This window comes from Pelmatolapia mariae, linkage group LG3_W (genome assembly GCF_036321145.2).
Source record: "Pelmatolapia mariae isolate MD_Pm_ZW linkage group LG3_W, Pm_UMD_F_2, whole genome shotgun sequence".
In the NCBI taxonomy this organism is placed as follows: domain Eukaryota; kingdom Metazoa; phylum Chordata; class Actinopteri; order Cichliformes; family Cichlidae; genus Pelmatolapia; species Pelmatolapia mariae.
This window is the reverse complement of record NC_086229.1, coordinates 47,576,948-47,599,739: the sequence shown is the minus strand read 5'-3', so window position 1 is coordinate 47,599,739 and position 22,792 is coordinate 47,576,948. Positions and strand designations below refer to the sequence as shown.

Here is a 22,792-nt window from a genome sequence, read left to right as displayed (position 1 = left end):
TCATGTGACTGGGTAAAGATTATTTTAGCACAACTTTGATACAGGAATACAGGCTGTACAGCTATTAATACATAAAGGCAGAAACACGCCAACATGCTGAGTCAGGCTGACTTTCTGTTTGCACAGTGGCTGTGACACCCACTAAACATATGTCAAGCTGGTTAGAAGGAACACACACACACACACACACACACACACACACACACACACACACACACACACACACACACACACACACACACACACACACACACACACACGTATTTATATCCTTGTGGGGACATCTCAGACATAATGCTTTCCCTAGCCGCTTACCCTAACCCTAACCATCAAAAATGAATGCCTAACCCTGACCCTTACCCTAAACCTAACCATAACCTTGTAACCCTGACACTAAAACCACATTTTGAGTCTCAAAAATGCCTTCAATACTTGTTTGTCCCCACAAGTATTGTAAACTACCAATTTTTGGTCCCCATGAAGATGTTAATACCCGTCCACACACACAGCAGTTACTCATGCATGAACGATTGAATATCCCATCTTCTCAACTTGCTCTAACAATCATGTGGCAGACCAGGCAAGAAGCAGACATTGTCTTATATATGTACACACACAGACACACAGACTTCAGCTGTAGCAGTGCTGTTCAGGGTCACATTACTACAGGATGCTCAGTCACTATTTGACTGTTAACTCTGCCAGCTCCATTACAGTCACACTGACCATATGGCAGCATCTGGTAGGAACACACACACACACACACACACACACACACACACACACACACACACACACACACACACGCACACACACACACACACACACACACACACGGACACCAAATGGTAGAAAACAAGTTAATCCTCAATAAATATCTACAAAAATCAGAAAAGTACTCATCTAGAGATTATTCACGATAAGGTTTTAGACACAGTTCTCTTAGATTAGATTCCTTCCATCTAAAGAGGAAAAAGACCAAATTTGTGTCTGAGTCTGGGTCCCGTTAGGTTTTTTTGAGTGCAACTTAACTAATAAAACTCCAGCAAATAGATAAATGCTGCAAAAGCACTAAAAATACAGAGAAAGTCGAATAAAATGTTATTCATATTGGCGCAAACCAGGGACAGCAATGTGCCGTGACAGATTGGGCGTGAGGGAAGAAAGACAGGGCAAAAGCAAAGGTTCCTGGGGACACAATATTGTGATGGACCACTGGCAGAAGAAACAAAAACCAAAACACGCAAAGGATTGCACTGAGGCACGCTTAAAAGAAGCACAGATTTCATCATTGCTGTGAGGGGAAAACAAGACGAGGTAACGTGTGTTTTAATCAGTGATTCATATAATACTGTATATTCATGTTAGCCATTTACTGCTAGCTTGTCACTTCATGAGGTCGAACATTGCATTATTGTTTCCCCAATAACACTTCTGCTTTGTTTCATCATTTATGTATTTATTTATTTTTTAGCTTTTGCAGTGTTTTCTTTTCTCTAATGTAATGTCATAAACTCTGTAATATGTAGAAGGATTTAACAAAAATTAGTTCTGTGCCCGGAAAGGTTTTTTTTTTTTTTTTTTTTTTTTAAGTACAAGAATAAACAAAAACTATCCAGGTGAGTGTATGCACAATTCTCAACTGTAGCTCAACACAACATAAAGGGAAGGAGGCACCAACTTTATGAACTATTAACCTAGCTGGAGGCAGACCACTATTATTAAAAAAAGTAGATAAATAAATAAAAAAGGCGATCCAAGCCTCTTCCACCTCTAATACAACCAGTGATGCACAGCAGCTGATCTGTGCATCAGATGAACCCTTACACTTATCTACAGTTCGATCTAGCTGAGGTTCCCCCCACTTCCTGTCTGCTTTTTTTTCTTTTTTTTACGGCCTAAACCCCACAGGAAACTGTGGTGTTAGTGGCAAACAGTAGGGCAGAGTTAAAGAAACATATTCAACTTGTAAAAACATTTACATTTCTCAGTCACGTCACTGTCCTGAATCAGCCTCTGGCAGGCTTCTCCTCTGTAGTTACACTGCTCTCAGGCTAATGGCTGTTCAGGCCAGTCACTGAAAAACAGGGCGAGACTTCTTAAAAATATAACTGAATTATGGGTTATGAGTGGCCGTAACATAAACTAACAAGATTATTTTGAGAAAGTTGAAAATACTGCTGGATGACGGAGGAATGGAGGAAGTGCTTCTGTAAATGGTTTGGAGATTCAAATACCTCCGGTCAAAGTCACATGGTCGATGTATTAATAGGACAACTGACAGTCTGTGACCAAGTCTGATATGAGATTAGGCAACACACACACACACACACACACACACAGCAAAGTACAATGGCTGTCTTCTGTTTGCAGGCTTGTTCTAACTTCTCAGGTTACATTTACGTAACCGTTGGCGAAGTCTCCAAACCGCCTTCGGTATTTCAACAAGTTGCACTTTGTCTTCCTTCCCTTCAAAGAGGGTTCTAAAAACAAAAAACAAAACAGTACAGGTTCGAACATTCATTCATACTTCAACCTGTTTTTGTTTTTTCTCAAACTACATGATTATTCCTTTAAAACTAAAAAAAACCAAACAAAAACAAACAAAAAAAAACTTTAAATGATGGTTTCCTGCAGATATTTGAGCAATTACACTTACATATACGCACAAAGACACATGAACCAAACCACATCAAGAGGTCAAGTGAAAACACCCTAATGGATCTGCCTTATTTCCAAAGAACACACACTTATAAAACAAGCAGACAGAAAGCAGCTCCGCCTCGTTATACAAATTTCACCAGAGCTTTGTTTGCTCTGTGACTTTTGCTGGCATCAAAACCTGCGTGTTTGATGCCAGCAGGTGCATTTCTAACTCCATTCACTGCTGAAGTCATTGTTTTGATACACAAACAAAGGACACGGTGAGGGAATCCCTTCTAAACTGGGGACCAAGTGGACGATCATCATCCTCATCAAATAAAAGCTAAAATCGCCAGCCCACACGATGGCAGCGGCGTCTCTATTGGATGCAAATAAACACGAGAGGACTGTGGAAATAATGCAAAGTGGGCCACAACAACAAATCCACATGTGTCGGGTTGCTACAGCAACACGCAAACAGAGCAGGAGGAAAATCACACAGCTGGATAGTCTATTGTTTTCATTTTTTAAGACCCGATGGACTTTTAAAGGGTCAGAAAACAATCACGAGGACACTACAAATCAATATTCGCTTGTTCTGCATGCTGACAACTTAAATTAAGTGGATTCGAAAAAACGAAGGCCCAACGGTAGCCTGTCTTGGTATAAGGATAGGTGCTGTTTGAATTAACTAGGAAAATTTGCACTAATCTAAAAGATGGTTCTTTCAAAATAAGTCTCAAACACTGATTAGAAGTTTTCTGTTAAAGGCTTTTCAGCTGTTCTGCATAGGTAATAGTAATAAATAAAAAGGGGGTTAGAGCAAACTGAAATCCTACTCCTAACCCCTGTAGGCTTCAAGAGGTTAGACTGTGCGTCAATATGCTTGAGGCAAGAGAAGAGTTATTTCCGAAACTTCATTTCAGGCTGAGGCAAACAAAACAAGGTGTCAAAGACTTACTCGGCTAAAATGTGCACAGTCTTCAGTTTTCCTCATAGAACTTGTAAAATGTAATTACTCAGTTCCTCAAACAAACAAAAAGAGAAGTGTGGGCATATTTAAAAACCATATAATTAACTTTTCTTAACAAGACAGATGTTTGAGGATGATGAGAGTTTGGAGTTGCTGCTAGTGCTACGCTAAACTCTGATATAACCGCTAACACCATTGATGTAAAGACTGTCGCATTAAAGTTTAACTTTCAGCTATATCATGTTTTAATTACCTCCCTCATAGTTTTTGTGTCTGTGATTTCCACTTTCTCTTTTGGGGTTAATAAGGTTCTGTCTTTTTACTACTTGCTAAATACAGTACACAGCTGTTAAACCTGACCTTATGCAGGACTAATGGTACCACACTGGTGCCTGGTTGTGTACGTCTTCAGCTATAGCAGACTGACCGATATTAAGGGTATGCTACCAATATAACCATGATCGCCTGGAGGAGGCTGTCTATTAACTGGAAGGTCAGTGGTTTGATCCCAGCTCCTCCAGTCATGTCTTTGTGCAAGACACCGGAGCACAAATTGTCCTAAATGCATCCACTGCAGTGATTTTGTTAGTTTTAAAGTGCTTAAAGGTACTGAATAAAGTACTGTGTGAATGGGTGAATATGGGTTGCAGTAAAAAATGCTTTGACTCCTCAGTTAAAGTAAAAATGCGTGCTCAAATTGGGTAGAAAAGCACTACATAAGCACCAGGCCACTTACCATTTCACCTGACAGTGAGGACACTATGTGCAGGTCGCAGGCTGAGAGGAAGAATCGCGCAGCAAAAAAAAAAAAAAAAAAAACTGCACAGGGGAAAAATGAACAAACAATGGCTGCATGTGGACAGTTATCATTCTTTCCAGTTCTCACGTTCACGGCTTATTGAAATTCTATCTTCTCAGAGGCATGAGCTAAGCTAAAGCTCCAATAAAAAAACACTACACAAGAGCTGCCCCACTTGTGACACTATGGAACTACAACAGGTAGGAGAACGTCGGCAAATCTCTGTGTAGCAACTACGACTACCAATGCAGCACCACATTGAGGCCTTTAGCTAGAAATGCATGCTAACATGCTAACAAGCACAGGCTTCTCCATTCCTTAGCGTTTGTATTTTTGACTATGAAAGGCTATTAGCTTAACATAAGACTAGTTTTATACTTTATTTTGTTGTGAACCTTGCCCAAAGTCATTAACCTTATGAGAAAATAATTTTCTCATAAGTTTAACAAATTTATTAGACAACCACCCAATATTAGGGTAATGTCTAAATTAACAGTATAGCTAATCCACCAGTATGTGCAAGCTCATTAAATGAAATCAAATTTTAGCGTATATTTTTTGGAAAAACACACCCAAAAAATATATGCAAAAAGCGACAACAACAAAAGTCTAAAAATAAATGTGAAAACATGCTTTGCCTACTGTCCTTTTGTGCAAATAAGACATGTATAGAAAGGTATGACTGCCGTGCCTTGCATACTTATGGCACCTCAGACATAATGGGATAATTACAGTTTCAGAGAGGGGCTGAGTGGATGTGAAGAAGGGCAGCACAATAGAAAGTATTTCGTTTGTTTTACATTTAACTCTTTCATGTTACGCCTCCAGGTCCAGTGCAGACGCAGTTTGTACAACTGCAGCTATGTTAATGACATTTAATTCTGATCAAATTTGGCAGTTTTCTTTTGTTTTCAAGCACATGCTCAGCAGAGTCGTCAAGCTCATTGTTACATGGCTGTTGTTGACTTTAAGTTAGAGTTTCATTGTGAGATGGAAGTGGAAGTACAAGCTTCAGGTTTTGATGGACATTTTCAAAAGTTCACGCTGTCCGGGTGATGTAAACAAGCAGAACTGTTGTATAAGACACTTCCTCCAAATGTCTCTTATTTGTACAGCCAGAGTTTGCTCATTTTGAATGAATAAGAGGTGGTTCTGCGTTCTGAAATTCCCACAACTACCTTGTAGTTTTAAGTTAAAGATTATGAATGGCCTTTATGAAATCTGCAACAGTATAAACGGGTGTCTTACCTTGGAGTCGTAGGCAGACTGCTGGATGACCTCAGGAGCCATCCAGAACGGCGTTCCCACAAAGGTTTCCCTCTTGATCTGCGTGTCTGTCAGCTGACCTGCCACTCCGAAGTCCGCCAGCTTCACCTGACCCTGCTCTGACAGCAGGACGTTGGCAGCTGCAGAGAAGTAAATAATTTAACCTTTCTGCAACATCATCAGACTGAGTAACATCATCAACTAATGGTAGTTATTTTGTGCAATAAATGTAATTCTGATTCTAATGCTGTCAAATTAAGTATAAAAATCGCAAAAGAATTCCAGATTTCCACTAAAGCGGCCATCCTTCTTCCCTGAACCCCTACAGCTAAGATGTTGAGTACAAAGTTAGCACATATTAAAGAATAAGTATCAAGTAAGCATCAATTTCAGGGGTTTGAAATAATTCTTTTCCATTTCCTCCTTCTGACGACCTCCCCTCTACTCTTAAAGATGACTTTTGACACATCAGTATATATCAATAAAGACGTGGTTTGACGACCGTTAGAATCGTTTTCCACGCTTTTCCAAGAATATCTGCACAGGCAGAGATCACCCTCACTAACTTCTGATGCACGCCCAGTCATTTTGTTCCATAAGTAGGCTGAAATATGACAGAAAACTGCTTCAGGCGTTACTTCTATTAGGCAATCAAGCGGTAAAGATTTAAACACATCAGGGTGAATCAAACTACTCAGACCTCATGTTAAACCTGCTCTCAGGCCTGTGTGGGTGGATCTTTAGTATAAATCTTCCTCAGAGCTGTTTCACAGTTGGTAATGAGAACATGTTGAAGTTCTTCATCGTTTCTATGAGGGTGTTTACTTCAATACCCAGCTCAGTAACGCTCGAGTGTCACAGTCTCGCAGAATATGAAAATCTTTTGTCAAATGTGAGAAAATCAAGGAGCGATCAGTTTCAACAGAAAGCCTTCTGCATGGATCCTGCAACGTAAATTAAATGGATTGGCTTCCAATGAAAGAGGTCGTCAATTGCAGGAAGTTTCGTTTCCCCCAAGGCACAAACACCTGCACTGATTCTCAGATTCTGAATCTTATTTTGATTTAAATGATATTATATTTGAATCAGTGTTGGAGGTCCGGGCTCTACAGTCTAACCAGCACCTGCCGCACCTTTGATGTCTCTGTGGATCTTCTTCTCAGAGTGCAGGTAGTCGAGCCCTTTCAGGATCTCCTTCAGCATGGTGGCAATCTGAAACTCATCAAACGGACCCGCCCGCAGCTGCACACACACACACACACACACACACACACACACACACACACACACACACGCAGAGTGATGACACGGGTATAAAACGCACTGTGATATGCCGGAGGCTCACAAACACACCCTATTCCAGTTTCAATCAAGACAAGTCCCAACACAGAAAATTAGACAATCAAATGTTAATGAATCAGATTTTCTCATTTTAAACAGAGTTTAAAAAACTTTATTTTTTTTTTAATCAAAAGGAAAAAAAAAGTTTAATTTCTCTGTATTTATGTGCAAAGAGATGTTTATAATCATAAGTGAGAATTCTCCAAAAGAGGGAGGATGACACTAAAGGAGGGGAGATTAAACACTTTCTACATCTATTAGTGATACCTCACAAACATTGGCTGTAGTCATTACTTTATATTACTTCACTTACTAGGTTTCATGGACAATAAATCCTCTACAAATGGACATAAAGACTCACCAAGTCGAGTGCTGAGCCCCCTCCAAGATACTCCATGATGATCCACAATTTACTTCCCTGAAAGACAGAATTACAAATAAACTTCCAACAATGTGCCCATAAAAATGACTCAACAACAATATACTGGGAATAAAAAAAATCCTTAGTTCGCAGTAGATGAAAAAATTTCCGTGGAAAAATAACCCTCCCTACTCCTGTGGAATTCCTTTTAAACCTGACTTAGATCGGCTTCTGGGCTGAATGGAAATATCCGCCTTACCTTCAGGTAGGAGCCGTAGTACTTGGTGATGTACGGACTGTCGCACTGACTGAGCACTGTGATCTCCTGCTGGATGTCCTCGATTTCATCCTCGGCCTCCTCCAGATCGATCGTTTTGATGGCGACGACGCTCTGAGTGCGATTATCGATTCCTTTGAAGACCTGCGGGAGGGAACGGGAGGCAGAGAAGTGAAAAAACATGGATATAAAAAAAAGGAAAGAGGATCACCAAGAGAGGAAGAAGAGAAAGAGAGAGATGATAAAGAATAAAAATGAGGGGAAAAAAAGTAGTGAATATAGGAGAGACTATAACAAAATTTATAAATTACACTCACCTCTCCGAAAGATCCTTTTCCAATGCGATCCAATTTAGTGAACAGCTCCTCTGGATCGAGCTGAGTACTCTGAGGAGAGGAAGAACAAAGAGTTAACAGCTCCTTAATAATAATAATAATAAAAATAATAAACTATTAGCAAAACTACAGGTCTTAAACAAAATAGGATAAATGCAGAGCACCACACGGGCTGAAACACAAACAGACTCATGCTGTTCATTTGCAAATAGATTAAAAACACATTTCTATCATTTCTAATATCCAGAAGCAGATATCTTACTTATCCAGAAGTCATTTGCATGCTGGGATTATCGGACAGACATCATGATGTGGAATGGCCAGTCTGGTTCAGATAAACATCTCTCTTATTATTAAATAAGCTGTAGCTTGAAATTGAATGTATTTTTACAATGCCAAATTATTTGGCAACAGAAAACGAGATTTCTGTTACTGTAGCTCTGCAGCGCTGTGACATTTGAAGTCAAATGGATCCAAAAACATCTGCACATCCTGCGTGTTTATTACACATTTGAATATTATACAACTTCCAGTACAACTGTTGGCTCATGAGTGTTAATGCATCGACACACAGAGCCTATTCAGGCGGGCCACCAGGTGTAACAATCACGTGTAAACTGATCAGGAATTACTAGTAAATTATTAACTCTTATTTTGAAAGTTAAGGCAGTTCTATTCGCTCCTTCCTTATTTTAGGGGCTTATCCTCTTAACTTCACATTCAACCTGTGCTTTACATGGTCCTTCTTCCCAAGGTACATCACCACGGTAACTTGAGCTGCAGATGAAACCTCCTCCAGAGCAGGTCACGTGTGAGATCAACAGGTATGAAAACACAGCCTACTGACCAATCAGTTCTGAACAATCAAATCCCCCAAGCGGTGTGTCTATTCCAAGAAAGGCCTGTGGATGTCAGCGCTCAGGTGCCAGGAGGGTTTCAAGAGCGTCTAAAGTTTTTGTCTGTCTCTGATGAGTATCATTAAGAAGTATAGATTTATACGAGGATCCTTTTTTTCCTGTTGGCTGCGAGCTAGTTAAAACAAAAAACAAAAAAACGAAGAAGCTAAATATGGTAATATGATCGTAAAACAGGGAACCTATTTGTACTAGTTGACCTTACAGACTATTGTTCTTCATTTGCCATCGCAGCTGGAAGGAACAGGCCTAAAACTCTGTTAAGCACGTCAATAAACAGCCAGTTAATGTAATGGATTATCACCTGTTAGATCCTCCCTTGTTTGCTCTATAAATCTAATTTCTAAGAAAGACCTGGTCAAGGTAGCATCCACACCCTAGCTGTAGCATAAAACATTACAGGCCTTTCAATAAAAACATCCACCGGCCTCCTTCATTGCATACCTGATGATGCTTTAGATGCAGGGATGTTTAAAAGTTCAGGTGTGTGTTAATTATTCCTTGTCAAAGGTGCATAACACATCTACCAGAACCTTCAGCACATCAAAAAGCAACCATCAGAGCATCACAGCTGGTGCCTACTGGGTACGAAGACAAACTGGGAGTAGGGCAGGGCAATATTGCAAAATATTTATCACGATATATATTTGATAATTTGCGTTAACGATATAACTGACAATATAATTGACGCGAGACAAAATACTTTACAACTCCACAACTTTATTAGTGCAAAAAACCCGCAACAATTTATTTTCACTTAAACAAGCAGCTGTTTTTTTTTATTTGCATTAAAGCGATATAAAAATTTTACAGTGCAAATGCAAATTCCTTGCTGACAGTTTAACCAAAAGGCATTTCCACTGGAAATGGGCTGACATATCCCAAGCATAACCATGTATAATATCCACACAATATAAAAAGAGGTGCTTTGCGACATGAAACTGCAGTGTGCCAAATAAATAAATCAAATACGTATTTTTTGGACCATAAGGAGCACGGGATTATAAGACGCACTGTCGATGAACGGGTCTGTTTTCATACATAAGGCACACCGGGTTATAAGGCGCATTAAGGGAAACAAAACAAGTCTAAGTCTAACTTTACTCAACTTTCTTCTTGCTTCCTCCACTTCTGTACCATTAATTCATTAATGTTGAATTCTCTCGCAGCTGCTCTAATCCCATGTTCTACTGCATGACTGACAGCCTTGAGTTTGAAATCCGCTTCATACACACGTCTCTTAACAGGTGTCATTTTGGGGTCCTTATATACACACAATACGGTAATATTATGTTGAAGCACAGTACGTATTACTCCGCGAGGCTCCTGACTATGGCAGCTGTAATGCTCCTACAATCCATCAAGTGGTGCGGCTTTGTAGCTTACCAAAGTCGTACTAAAACATTTTTTGACAGATTTCTGAGTGCCGTGTACCACATAAAATTGGTTTGAGGTCAGTGAGCACAACTAGAATTCATACAGAAGGCACACGGGATTATAAGGCACACTGTCGATTTTTCAGAAAATTATAGGATTTTAAGAGTGCCTTGTAGTCCGAAAAATACAGTAATAACGACGGCCCGCTTGCATGTTCTACCAAAAAAAAAAAAATTGTGCTTTGGTGTGTATCTGATGGACGAAAACCAAACCAGTTGGTTTTCGTCCACATCACTGAAGTTGTACCATTTTTACAAACCAATTCTGGTTCATCTGTTTCATTCAACGATCCACTTTCGCCCTTCAAATTCTCTGTCACCACCATGCTTTTTCCGCCATGTCCGTATGAAAACAAAGGCACTGCGCGTTTTACCCATATTCTATCGCGATATTTCATTTTCTTCTCATTGCCTAACATTGTACCGGTATTACCGTAAACGGTATAATATAGCCCAGCCCTAACTGGGAGTATCTCTTTATATAAAAATACATATGAATGCTGTTGCCTGTGATTCAATGATGGCCAACAAACTAAATCATAAAGTGCAATGGTGAGTCAGAGACTTTGCACTTGATTTGTAGTAAAATACAGACATTCATGATAAGAAATTCAAGTTCAGTCCAACTGTGCTCCAGTCTTACTGGGTGTGTGCGTATACATTTGTAATCTACATGTTCTGAAACTTTCTACTTTAATACATGTTTTTAAGCACCATGCATTACATTTATTTCATTAGTGTAATGACAATAAACGGTCTTAAATGACAGAATTAATTATAGTTAAAAATCAGCTGCTAATAGACCCGTCTACGTTTCTGATTGGGAAAGGTGACAGACTTATCCAGCTGATAACCGCGTTTGGTCTCTAAGCCTGATTGCTGATGTTAGTCTAAGAGAAGCCAGACAACAGAAAGATATTGTGGGTGTGCTGACCTTGCTGTGTAAATACAGGTGCCTGCTCTGCAGATTCGCTGCAAGCTGGAGGGTCACCCTAACCGGCAGCAGGTACGATGAGGTCAGTGAGGCCGAACTACCCTCAGCTGAATTCACTGAACAAACAGCTGCTTATCATGCACAAAATATTTCCGCTATAAAGAATCGCAGAGGAGTTACTAATAAATAAATGTTGCCCTTGTTTTTGCAGGATTTGTTTTAAATATAAATCGCTGAAATTAGGCAGAAAGATAGAATAATAAGATATTATAGTGACTTTTAACATCTTGATGCATGCTCAATCATCCAGGTAAGTAAATCCCAAAAGGTTGACTGTGTTCATCTGGATGAAGCATTTTCAGTGGGAGAAACGTTTCGTCACTCATCCAAGTGACTTCTTCAGTCTCAGCTGACTGCAGGTAATTAGTAATTCTAAATTGCCCAAAGTTCTGAATGTGAGTGTGGATAGTTGTCTGTCTCTATGTGTTGGCCCTGCGATAGACTGTCCAGGGTGTTCTCTGCCTCTCTGCCCCCCCCCTCATTTTTGTTGTTACTTAACAACAAAAATGAAGACGTAAAAATAAAAATGTTGGTTTAAAAACCTTTAAAAGGCAGTGAAAACAGCAAAACGGAACAAAACAAAAACACCTATAAGATATAAGACTGTATCAATATGAAGCCATTAGTGAAACCAAATAAAAGATGATTAGAGCAACAAAAAAAAACCCGCAAAAAAAGTTGATCACATTCCCAGCGACCTGCCTTATTTCCTCACACGCAAAACTTTGCAACGTGAATGCAATGCTGTTACCACAGACTCACACAGACACACACAAACAGCAATGAGGTGCAGAAGGAAACAAGCATGACAGTTGAAGATAACAGGAACTGAACACACACAGCTGCGCGACCACACACGCACACACACGCGCGCACACAGTACTTATCTGAGTTACACTCATTTCCTAAAAGCTGCTGCTGTGGCTCAAAGCGCAGCACTTACACTGGAATACACGTCACTTCAGTTCATTTCTCCCGTTTCTGCATTCGCGCAGACTCAAAACCCTGCACGAGTTTCCAATCAAAGCCGTCGTGGCCGTGACAGAAAAAAAAACAAAAGAAGCCCAAAAAGGAGTTAGTGCTCAAAGCTGAAAACTGACAAGTAGGCGCAGACAATTTCACAGAAATCTTGAAAAACAAGAAAGTAAGTTTTGATCGACAGGAAGAAAACATCCGTGTTTATCATTGTGATGCTTCACATGTAGAAAGAGCTCAGCAGTTCAGACTGATGCAACTTCCAGTTATATTTTAAGACTGCAACGTTCTTGGGAAATACATTTACACTCAAGCCACACTTAAAAGTTTGACACTTTTAATCACCTAAACTTTACAGGGCTCTAAACTAACTTTTTGCCATGGGCGCACCGGTGCGCCTAACTTTAAGGCGCACCGGCACAAAAGTTAGGCGCACTCAAATTTTTCAACCGCATCGCTTAACACCGCAGTTTTACATGTGCACTTTTTTGGGGGGGAAGTTGCAGTCCATACAGACAATATTCATTTCTAAATTATTAACTAACAATCTTGTGCTTAAAGTGCTTTGTCAATATTGTAGAAAATGTTAAACTTAATCATCATCTCGGCCTCCTCTGACGACCTGTTTGCTGCTGCCTGCTGCTGAAAGGCAGTGGGGAGAGGGGACACTTGGGCAGTGCATTTATTGCAGCATATAATGTGTTTTCTGGATACACTGCTGCTTTTTCAGCATTCAAAGATTGATGGCACCGTGTCAGAGCTGGCTATGAATTTCAGACGGATCAGGCCTTAACTTAACAAAAAAGTTATCAATAGTTCTTTTCATCTTTTCTTATTACCCACAGCTACATCCACTTCTGTCAGGCCTAGGCTGCTCACTAGGGCTGGGTATCATCACTGATTTCTATAATCCATTCGATTCCATTTGATTCGATTCAATTTAGCCTCAGACAGTCAGAAATATTATAATTCTGATCATTTATCAGTACTGATACATGTGAAACAGAATTGTGAACATCACAGCAGATGCCTTTGTGTGAAAGTAACTGAGAATAAAACACAGAAAAACATGAAGGAGATTTTTCTGGTCTGGCTTTTTATAGCAGATAACCTTAAAAATATTCTGCAATATTCTGTAATTTTGGATAATTTTAAAAAGTTTACATTTCTTCAGTATTTAACAGCAGAAACTAGGCTTTCTTGTCCGAGGTCATTAAAGTGAAAAAAAAGAAAGAAAGAAAAGAAAAAGACAGCGGCCGACAGCGCCGTAAACAACGGTAGACTGGTGGGTAATAAGCGAATGAATAATGCAGAAAACAGAGATTTGAGATGGGAAACTGTTCTTGAAGTACAGAGAGAGAGAGAGAGAGAGCTGTGGATGAAGTGTGATTTTTATCGTTGTGGAAGCAAAACAGCAAAAGTAAGAGGGAATTCATGACGACATTGATCAAATGTGAAGCGTAGTTTGCTGCTTCTTTTGCTGCTGGCTCGGCAAATTTTGGTTGGAGAGAGACAAAACCTGCAGCTCAGAATCAGCGCAAAAAAGACGTAAACACAGAGCGGACCCGACGCACCAGAATCGCTGAGCCCCGACGGCGTGTCCGTCTACGTGCCATCGGGTGAGAAAGCCGAGAAAGAGAAAGCTGATTCTGATGCGTCGGATCCGCTCTGTGTTTACGTCTTTGTGTGGAATCCGTGTAGCTGCTCTCATTTGCTGTTTGGTGGTTGTTGAAATAGTTTTGTGAGCTATATGGCGTTTCTGGCAAAACACAGTTATATTTAAAAGTCAATTCAGGATTTAATGAATCAATATCGCTTTATTCAAGCTACTCACCTCCCTCTTCCAACTGCACTTTCAACTGGACCACGTCCAATCAGAGAGGTCCCGCCCCTGACTATCTGATTGGTTTAGTCCACGATAGGGGCATAATGTGTGTCTGTTGTTGACCACACGGAGAGTTGCAGAGATTTTTATTTTATTTATTTTTTTGTTACCCGAACAGTTGGTCGCACCGGTGCGACCAAATATTTTTTTTTAGTCGCACCATTGAAAAATTTGGTCGCATTTGCGACCAAATTGGTCGCAGTCTAGAGCCCTGACCTAAACCAATAAAATGTAATGCACACCGTCTTCATTTTGCTGAGCAAAGTAATCAGAAACACACAAATTTAATTCTGTGTCACACACTGCGTTTAATTCACCATTCTCTGAGCAGTTTCTGTAACTAAGTCTTCTCAGAGTATCATGGACATAAAATGGCTCGAGTTTCGCAAACATGGAAGCTGCATTTTTGTTAATGACCAGCAGGAGGCAACTCATCTGGTTGGAAAAAGAAGCCAACGGAAAACTGTCCCTCTGCTGTGACCACAGTAAACACCTTTTCTTTATAAGCTCAGTCTTGGAATAAAATACAAAGTAAAATCTGCAGATTTTTCTTTTATCGAGAAACTTCTAAGAGTCATAAAAGAGGATAATCCAGGATGCCGTCACTGGCTAATGCCTGGCAAATGGTGAGATTTCCATCTGATCTTTTATTTTCTGGTTAATTTTGTAACTAAGTTTAATGACTGCATCAACAATTCCCCAACATCACTTTGAGAAAACATGACTGATGTTCGGGCTTATCAGCTTCCTAGCACTCTGTGTCTAAAGCTACGTTCATGCAGGAGGCCGTTTGCAGCGAAGTGATGGCCAAAGTCAGCGGAATGTTGACGCTAGTATGGGCGAAAGAACCAAAGGGATCTGGACAAAGTGAAGAATACCGGTGGCTGACATATGACATAATATAAATCCATTAGAGGGTCACCTAGGCAACCAAAACCTGAAATGTTGGAAAATGACCAGCTGCCAGCTTCAAAGCGAATCACTTCCAGGATGTACGCAGCTTTGCTCTATAAGTTCAGCCCTGCGCGCCTGATTTAAGTGACACTAAAACCACAACAGCCACCAAATTTAGCACAAAAGCGCCAAAAGCAGAATGGCGCTCCCTTGAGCCCAACAAATACATATCAATATTTTTAGAACCAGCGTATATGCCATCTGACATGAGTAACTTTTACTAATTGTAAAAAATCATGTAGTCACACTGTTTTTTTACACTTTCTCAGCGCCATCTGCAGCGCATGTAGCAGTGTCGTCCTCACTAGTTTGTTAAATACCCTCAAATATAGTTAAAAGTTATCTCGTAATTTTTCTTTTTCATTAGCTGCTCCAATTGCATTTTTGTTTTTTGTTTTTTTAATCAACCCCTTTCCTTAGCAGGTGTGCAGTCCTATTTACCAGCTTTCTTTCTGGTTCACAATCAAATTCTCCTACTTTTCTATGAAGAATGGCTCTAAACTCTCAGACTGTTCCCACCTACGCTCTCCAAAACCTGCTATCAAAGCCTCACTGCCACAGTTCGCGGTTGGGTTACGTCATGTAACTCGTTCTTACTCTGAGCACTCCATAAACAGACATATCTGATAGATCTAGATCTCTGAGGCAATCGCTGCTGCAGTTTCTCGCCTGTTTTTCTTGATTTTTACCACAGTTACGGGACCAAATCTGCTGCTGCTGCTGGTCTTTCTGGTTTTATCCGTGTCAGTCAACAGCATGACAGCATAACCGACTTCCTGCAAACAAGCAATGCTTTACCTTTCCTCTGAGCTCACTTGACTCATCTTTGTTTCGTAGCCATTTTTTTATCGACCCGCTTCTATTATAATCTGTAGGTAAGGATGTGGTCTACTGCATGAGTTACAGATGAGAAGCAAGTCTATAACTTGTCCACGTGGTTTTTTATAACCTTTCACAATAAAATGTTTCAATTTAGTTACAGATTACATCATGTATAATATAGATCACACATCAAAGTCCAGACTCTTTGTAAATTGCCCTTCAGCAGACTAAACGGAGATCAAGCTATCCAGCACAGAATGTGAGAAAAAGGAGAGTTCACACTGAAGGGAGATAAAATTAAGATAAGAGAGCGACAGGCCTCTCTTTAATGCTTTAGAAATGGACACATTTACATTTCAGATCTCTTAAAACAACACTAATTAACTAACTGTTTACTAATCATTGCGTAAAGTAGGGGTGGGCGGTAGAAACAGTAGAAATGATATGAATTTTGCCAACGGTAGAGATTTTGACTATACCGCTCTACCGTGATAGCCATGTTGATGGTGTCATCAAGCTGTGCCTTCTTTGGTTGAAAGCACTGCAGCGGCGGCAAACAACATCATCTGCAAATTATGCCGGGCGACAGTAATAGCAAAGTGACGAAGCACGTTTTGGAATATGCGGAAAGCCAAAAACTGCGCTTCCTCCACTTCTGTACCATTGATTCATTAATGTTGAATTCTCTCACAGCTGCTCTATTCCGGTGTTGTTGCAGTATATTAATGACTAACCTCGTACTGTGGATGGATTATCTCAGACTCCTGACTGAAGTTTGTTCCGTTTATAGCATCCTGCCATGCGATTTGTCCCTAACCATCAGGAACCCTCAAGTTAACGCTTATCAAGTGGAAAAAAGTTAGGGTTCATTCTCCAGCTTCACTGTGTTTATATTATGCTAACATAGCTGTGTCGCTAGCGATCATATAGCACATCATTATATACCAGCTAGTCCAACTTCAGTAACCCTAAAAAAAAGTCACCGCTGTTTAGTTTTCTGTCTTCATTTATGTTAGAAGTGACAGCAGAGCTGTACGTTTTAATTTTTTTTGAAGTCTCTCAGTCAGAACATGCTATATCATGTTTAGGTGCAAACTAGCGAGCTAACTTCCTGCTAACTTCTAATTCCGTTAAATGTAATAAATTCTGTTTTCATGGATGCCTGGATGTTAAACTTCATTGTTACACCTGGTAAAGCAGCAACGCAGATCATTTTATTAAAGATGAAAGAATTTAGACAGTTTTTAACTCTCAGTGATGCCGCAGCGTTCGTTTGACTTTGAGACCTGAAGCTCAGCTCAGCAAATTGATGATTTCTCATGAATCTTGACACATTGCTCTATTAGCATCAGCACCATATCAGCAATACCAGCTCTGTATTTGCTTGGTACTGGATCAACATCAAAATCTGCAGCACAAGGGGAAAAATGTCAATTTCTTGGCCAGTTGGTGATTGGTTGCTGGCAGTTGCTAGGTAAAACTGCAATAAAACGGTCAGAAATTGACACATACAAATTACTGCATTACTACTAACAAATTTTAAAACATCCGTCTTTGACTTACTTGGAGAATGTTTGCAGTTTTAAACAAACTACAGGCGACCTCAGCAACCTGCTAGCGACCAAAGCTATCATCAGGAGGTTGTCAGTATGGTGTACTTCTTTCCAACCAATGTCACTGAGCAACCACCAGAAACCTCTCCCCGACCTACAGCATTTTTCACTGATCCATTTCTGAATCTCTGCAACTGAGGCCTTATTTAAGCAAGTAACTGTAATACTTACATAATTCAATTCCCAACAGAATTTGTCAGGTTTAGTTTAGTGCACATTTATTTGTTGAAACTTCAAGAAAATTCCGGCAAACCTTTCTTCTTGTTTTTTAAAAAAAAAACAGTTTAACTCCACAGTCTGGGAGGATTTGTGACTCATGATATACTATATGGCTTTATGTAAATCACAGCTGGATGGGAAGGCTTTGTGTGATGTGCATATTCAGTTCAATTAAGCGTCCATAAACTGTATACATATCTGGCCCTTAATATGATTCTTATCTCTCGGTGTGATATACTCTGGGCCTTTTTTGTGTTTTAAGTGGCCTCATGGCCGCCACATGCACTTGTTATGAAACACACTCACATTTTGTCCTCAGAATTGGAGTAACATGTAACAAACGTGCTGGTCACAGAAGTGTATGATATCCCTATGATTCTGTTTGAGTTTCCTCTCTGGACTAAAAAAAGAACGCACACACAGAAGCGCACTCAGTACCCACAATGCTGCCACACCCTGTCAGCAAATACAGCGGTTACTGTTTAATGATACTTTTAGCTTAGTGCAGAGGCGAAGAAAAAAAAAAAGGATGAATGCAGAAAGGAGAACACAGCAATGCAGAGCATGACAATAACTTTCTGTACAATAAGCTAAAAAGCTTGCTACCAACAAACACAAAGCAGTAAAAGCACCATGACGCAGGAGCAACCGAAGGAAAACATGCCTCTGTGACTAAGTAAAAAAACATTTCACCATGCATGAAAGTGCAACTAACAGCTGAAATGACAAAAAACTGCAGTTATATCTTCACATTTAACAGCTAGGCACACTAGGACAGGGCAGTTGTGGTAGTAAAGCAGGTCATCTAGCAATCTGAAGGCTGGCGGATTGACCAACTCAGTTTGTCAAGATACTTAAAGCAAGTTGCCCCCAGTGCATCCATCGGTCTGTGAATCTTAGATAAAAGTACTGTATGAATGGATTATGAAAACAGTTTGTGTGCTCAAAAAAGGTAAATCCATTTAAAATTTACATTAAAACAATAAAAAGCAATAGATAATAAAATCAAGGGAATAACGTGACAGGATGCAATAGAAACAGGAGATAATTAAATCATATTTTTATACAGGCCATGGTGCCTGTCTGAATCTAAAGGGATGCAATGGTATGGCTTTTCCCACAACCTCCCCACCAACTTAGTTGTTGGAGCCTCATGACACCCTATTAAAAAAAAAAAAAAACCTGGTAACGCCCCTGCTATAGTGGAGGGAATAAAATGTATTTGGTTATTGAAAAACGTGATTAAAGGTGAGAAATTGCTGCCAGTATAAGTACAGTAAGTAATTTTTTTTTTTAAATCTAGATCTTTTCATGACAAGAAACCAGTCACAAAGAGTGGTTATAGAGGTGTCAATAAAAACATTTTTACTCTGGTCTAAATGTTGAACTGCTTCTAGGTTTGTCAACTGGCCTGATTGTTTTTTTTTTTTTTTAAATTTGACTTTAGGGTGGTCATCAAGAACGTAACTAAGAAACACGGATCAGGAGGATTACATGACATAACTGAGTTGAGCTTCGTGGTAAAACACAGTTTGAGGTGAAGAAAATACACAGTGTTGGAGAGTAACGGAATACATGTACCGGCGTTATGTATTTAAAATACAAAATATGAGTAAATGTATTTTGTTACAGTTACAGTTTAAATAGGTGATAATTGGAATACAGTTACTTTGTTGGAATAAATGGATTACATGGGGGTCATTTCCGTTTCTAATTTTGGTACTTAACACATTGCCAGAAACCCAAACAAAACACGCAATAAGAGACTCTAATGTAAGCATTCTGTGTATGTTGATGACGTCAGTTACACAATGGACCTGAAGCCAGCACAACAGCGCCAGCAGTGCACGGGCAGGAATGCATTTCTTATTTGGAAATTCCGACACCACTTTATACTTAAAGAAGAAAGGGATGAGCGAAATCTGACCGTGCAGTGCAAACTCTGCCAGCAAACAAGCTGCTCTCAGCGTCAAAACGCTCCAACCTAAAGAAACATCTGGAAGAAGTTCTTTTTAAAAACTAAAGTTAGCCTGCTGCAACTACCTTGCTTTAGTTGTGGTAGCTACCTGGGTTATGTGCCACTTCAGTATTTTCAATGTACTATTGCTGCGTGATTTATTACTATTACTGAAGGCTACTCGCCACCGAGCTAACATCTTATCTTAACATAAGTCTTTTCTCCTCTACAGTAAATATATTCGCTATTCAGGGAGATTTGGGCTTACAAGCCAATTGGTAGAGAAAAACAAACAAGAATTTGCAGGATATCGTTGCTACATTCATGTAGTTGTGAAAAGCATGACAATATACTAAGTAACCCAAAGTATTCAGAATACGTTACTCACGTTGAGTAACAGAATATGTTACAAACTACATTTTGGGCCATGTACTCTGCAATCTGTAGTGGAATACATTTAAAAGTAACCTTCCCAACACTGAAAATGCTTTAGTATTATATACATGTATCTGTATACTAGTCACGTGATCATGTTGTTTATGCAGCTGTTAAAGCATGTTAGTTTGGTAAAAGACTCGATTTTTAAAGGATCTTTTCTGATAAAGAATAAAGAACATCACAAAATATTTTTTGCTCTAATTTTGATCTAGTTGACCCCTTTACAGAAAGAGTTCCAGACTGCGGGCCAAAAACTGAGATATGAACTGAACCATGGATGAAGAACTCTAAAAAGACTGAACAAAAACAAGAAGAGGCTAAACAACAACAAAAAAAAAGATTACTCTTTTCCAGCTCAGGCTGAGATAGTTATTTCTACTCTTGGATCTACCTGATATCACAGAGAGGGGGTATGCCTTATATGGTCATCTCAGGTTGTGAGCACAGAAACTCCTCCCATCTGCTGTTCAGACCTTCTGATCACCAGTGGTAGCCAATCATAAGACTGCTATCTTTAAGGGGGAAAGAAAGTTTAAAAAAAATTCATTCAAAAAATAAAAAGATAATAAAATGTTTCTTAGCATGTTTGCATTATTTTCTTAGCATCAGTTCTTGTTTGTTTTACAAATGGCAGTGAAACATGGTGAACTTCTTTATCATTCCCTTAAATGCGTTTCCTGTAATTCCCAGCCCAGCTACACCCACCTGTCACAGCCAATTAAAATACCTGTGTGGGTGTGACAGCCCTTTGACATATTTTCGGTTGTAAATTCGCCACTCGTTCTTTTTAAAGGATCAATATTTTCAGGTTCCAGCATTTAATATTTGTTACATATTAAATAAATGTAATATACCCAGGTTTAGGGTATCTGATTGTTATAACAAGATGCTACTGAACAATGTTCAAATTATATTCATGACATTCAACTTGCATTGTCAGTGAACTCACATTTAACAATCAACGACCTATAAAAAGGACTGCAAATAAAATATGGTATTTGAAAAAGTGGACCCAGAGAACGTTTTGGCTTTAAAAAAATAATTAAAAAGATAAATCAGTCAACAAAACAGCTCCAGCTGCATTTAATATATCGCATTATCCCACAGGACTGCATGACAGGCGTTTTGGTTTTTGTTTTTTTTTTAACAATTTTCTGACACTTTATGGACCAAAAACTTAAATCAAGGAAATAAACTGAAGAAAAAGAGAAAAGGAATCATTCATGTAGCACAAAAAAGGGTAAAACCTAAACTGTAAAAGCATCTAAATAAAATTAATTCTAGAAAAATCTACAGTGAGTAAGGCAAAAGTTACCAAAACCAATTAAAGCCTTTGGTACAATCTTGTTTGTCATCTGGGAAATCCATAACCGCCTGCCTCATAATCCACTTCAAGCCAGTAAGGAAGTCCTGAAAGTAACTGTTTATATATCAATTATGATGCAAGAATATGATAAAGGAGCCACATGGCTTCCTCAAAGACAAACAGAGACAGACACAGAGAAAGTGTCTCTCCCTCCCCTCCTCTATTATCCAATCAGCATTATTTTAGCAGCATGAGCTCAGCGTTGTTTTTGTCCCCAGTAAAGGTTTTACCCCCGAGCCATCACAAGCCTGCTGATGATAACAAAGAAAAACTGGAGTTGTTAGCCCTCTGTGGTTTCACCCAAATGACTGTAACAAAACTTTAGCACAAAAATGTTTAAATCAGATGTTATGTTTAACCCCACGAATCTAGAAGTATGAGCAGACTGGGGATTTTTAAGTGCTGTTATTCCTCTTTGGCCCTTTAAATGTTCATATTTCAAATACTTTCAGTGTTGGGTGTTCTCCTCCTCAGGCCACAGAGTTTAGGAGACTCTTACATGTGAAACTAAACAATACATGTCTTTAAACATTAAACTGCAGATGTTTTAACTTTTCTTTCTGTGCAGTGAAAGTGCAGAGGCTTCACGTTTAGTATAGTCGCAGGAAATACACTAAAATCCACCGTCTTTCAAACTGTGCATTTTTATCATCACCGCAGCATAAATGTAATTTTAACTGTAAGTAAATAACATGCAAAAACACTAATGGGCGGTAAAACCAAGAATAGCACCCACAGGCCCCGGGTGGTCTCTATGGGTGGTTTTGAGAGAGTCTGTCTGAAAGCTGGAGCTCCTGAACCTCTCAGCAGCAGCAGCGCGCTCACGTCTGCCTTCAGGGAGGAAGCACGTCAGTTGGGGGCGTTTCCACCGACACAGAGACGGCTCTGTTCTGGTCGGGTGTTCTGTGTTTCCATCAAAAGGTTTGGAAAGCAAACAGTCACAGCTTAAAATAGAAACAGCTAAAGCACAAACCCAGACATTAGTCTTCATTAGGGGGAAAAAAAAAGAAATTATTAAATATTTTAGACACCGTCTGTTTTGCAAGCATTCCTATCTACATCTGTACAGTAGCCATGACTAAACTGAGAATTTTACTACCATCTTATTCTTAACGAGCATTTTACAACTTAATTTGAACAAATTAAAAAAATAAAACAAAGGACTACTAAAGTTTAGTGTGTAACTTGTGTAAAAGTAAAAAAAAAATAACGCTCTTGTTATTC

At 39.4% G+C, this 22,792-nt stretch overlaps 1 protein-coding gene across 1 annotated transcript in view; it reads right to left on the bottom strand.

The window, feature by feature from the left end:
• Window positions 1–22,792, bottom strand: part of stk26 (serine/threonine protein kinase 26) — a 47,676-nt gene that overhangs the window by 6,416 nt on the left and 18,468 nt on the right. The window contains exons 2-6 of the mRNA XM_063469529.1: window positions 7,978–8,046; window positions 7,643–7,804; window positions 7,384–7,440; window positions 6,815–6,923; window positions 5,664–5,821 (exon numbers count right to left, since the gene is read on the bottom strand). Coding sequence (XP_063325599.1) covers window positions 5,664–5,821; window positions 6,815–6,923; window positions 7,384–7,440; window positions 7,643–7,804; window positions 7,978–8,046 — 555 coding nt within the window. The remainder of the gene's footprint in view (window positions 1–5,663; window positions 5,822–6,814; window positions 6,924–7,383; window positions 7,441–7,642; window positions 7,805–7,977; window positions 8,047–22,792) is intronic.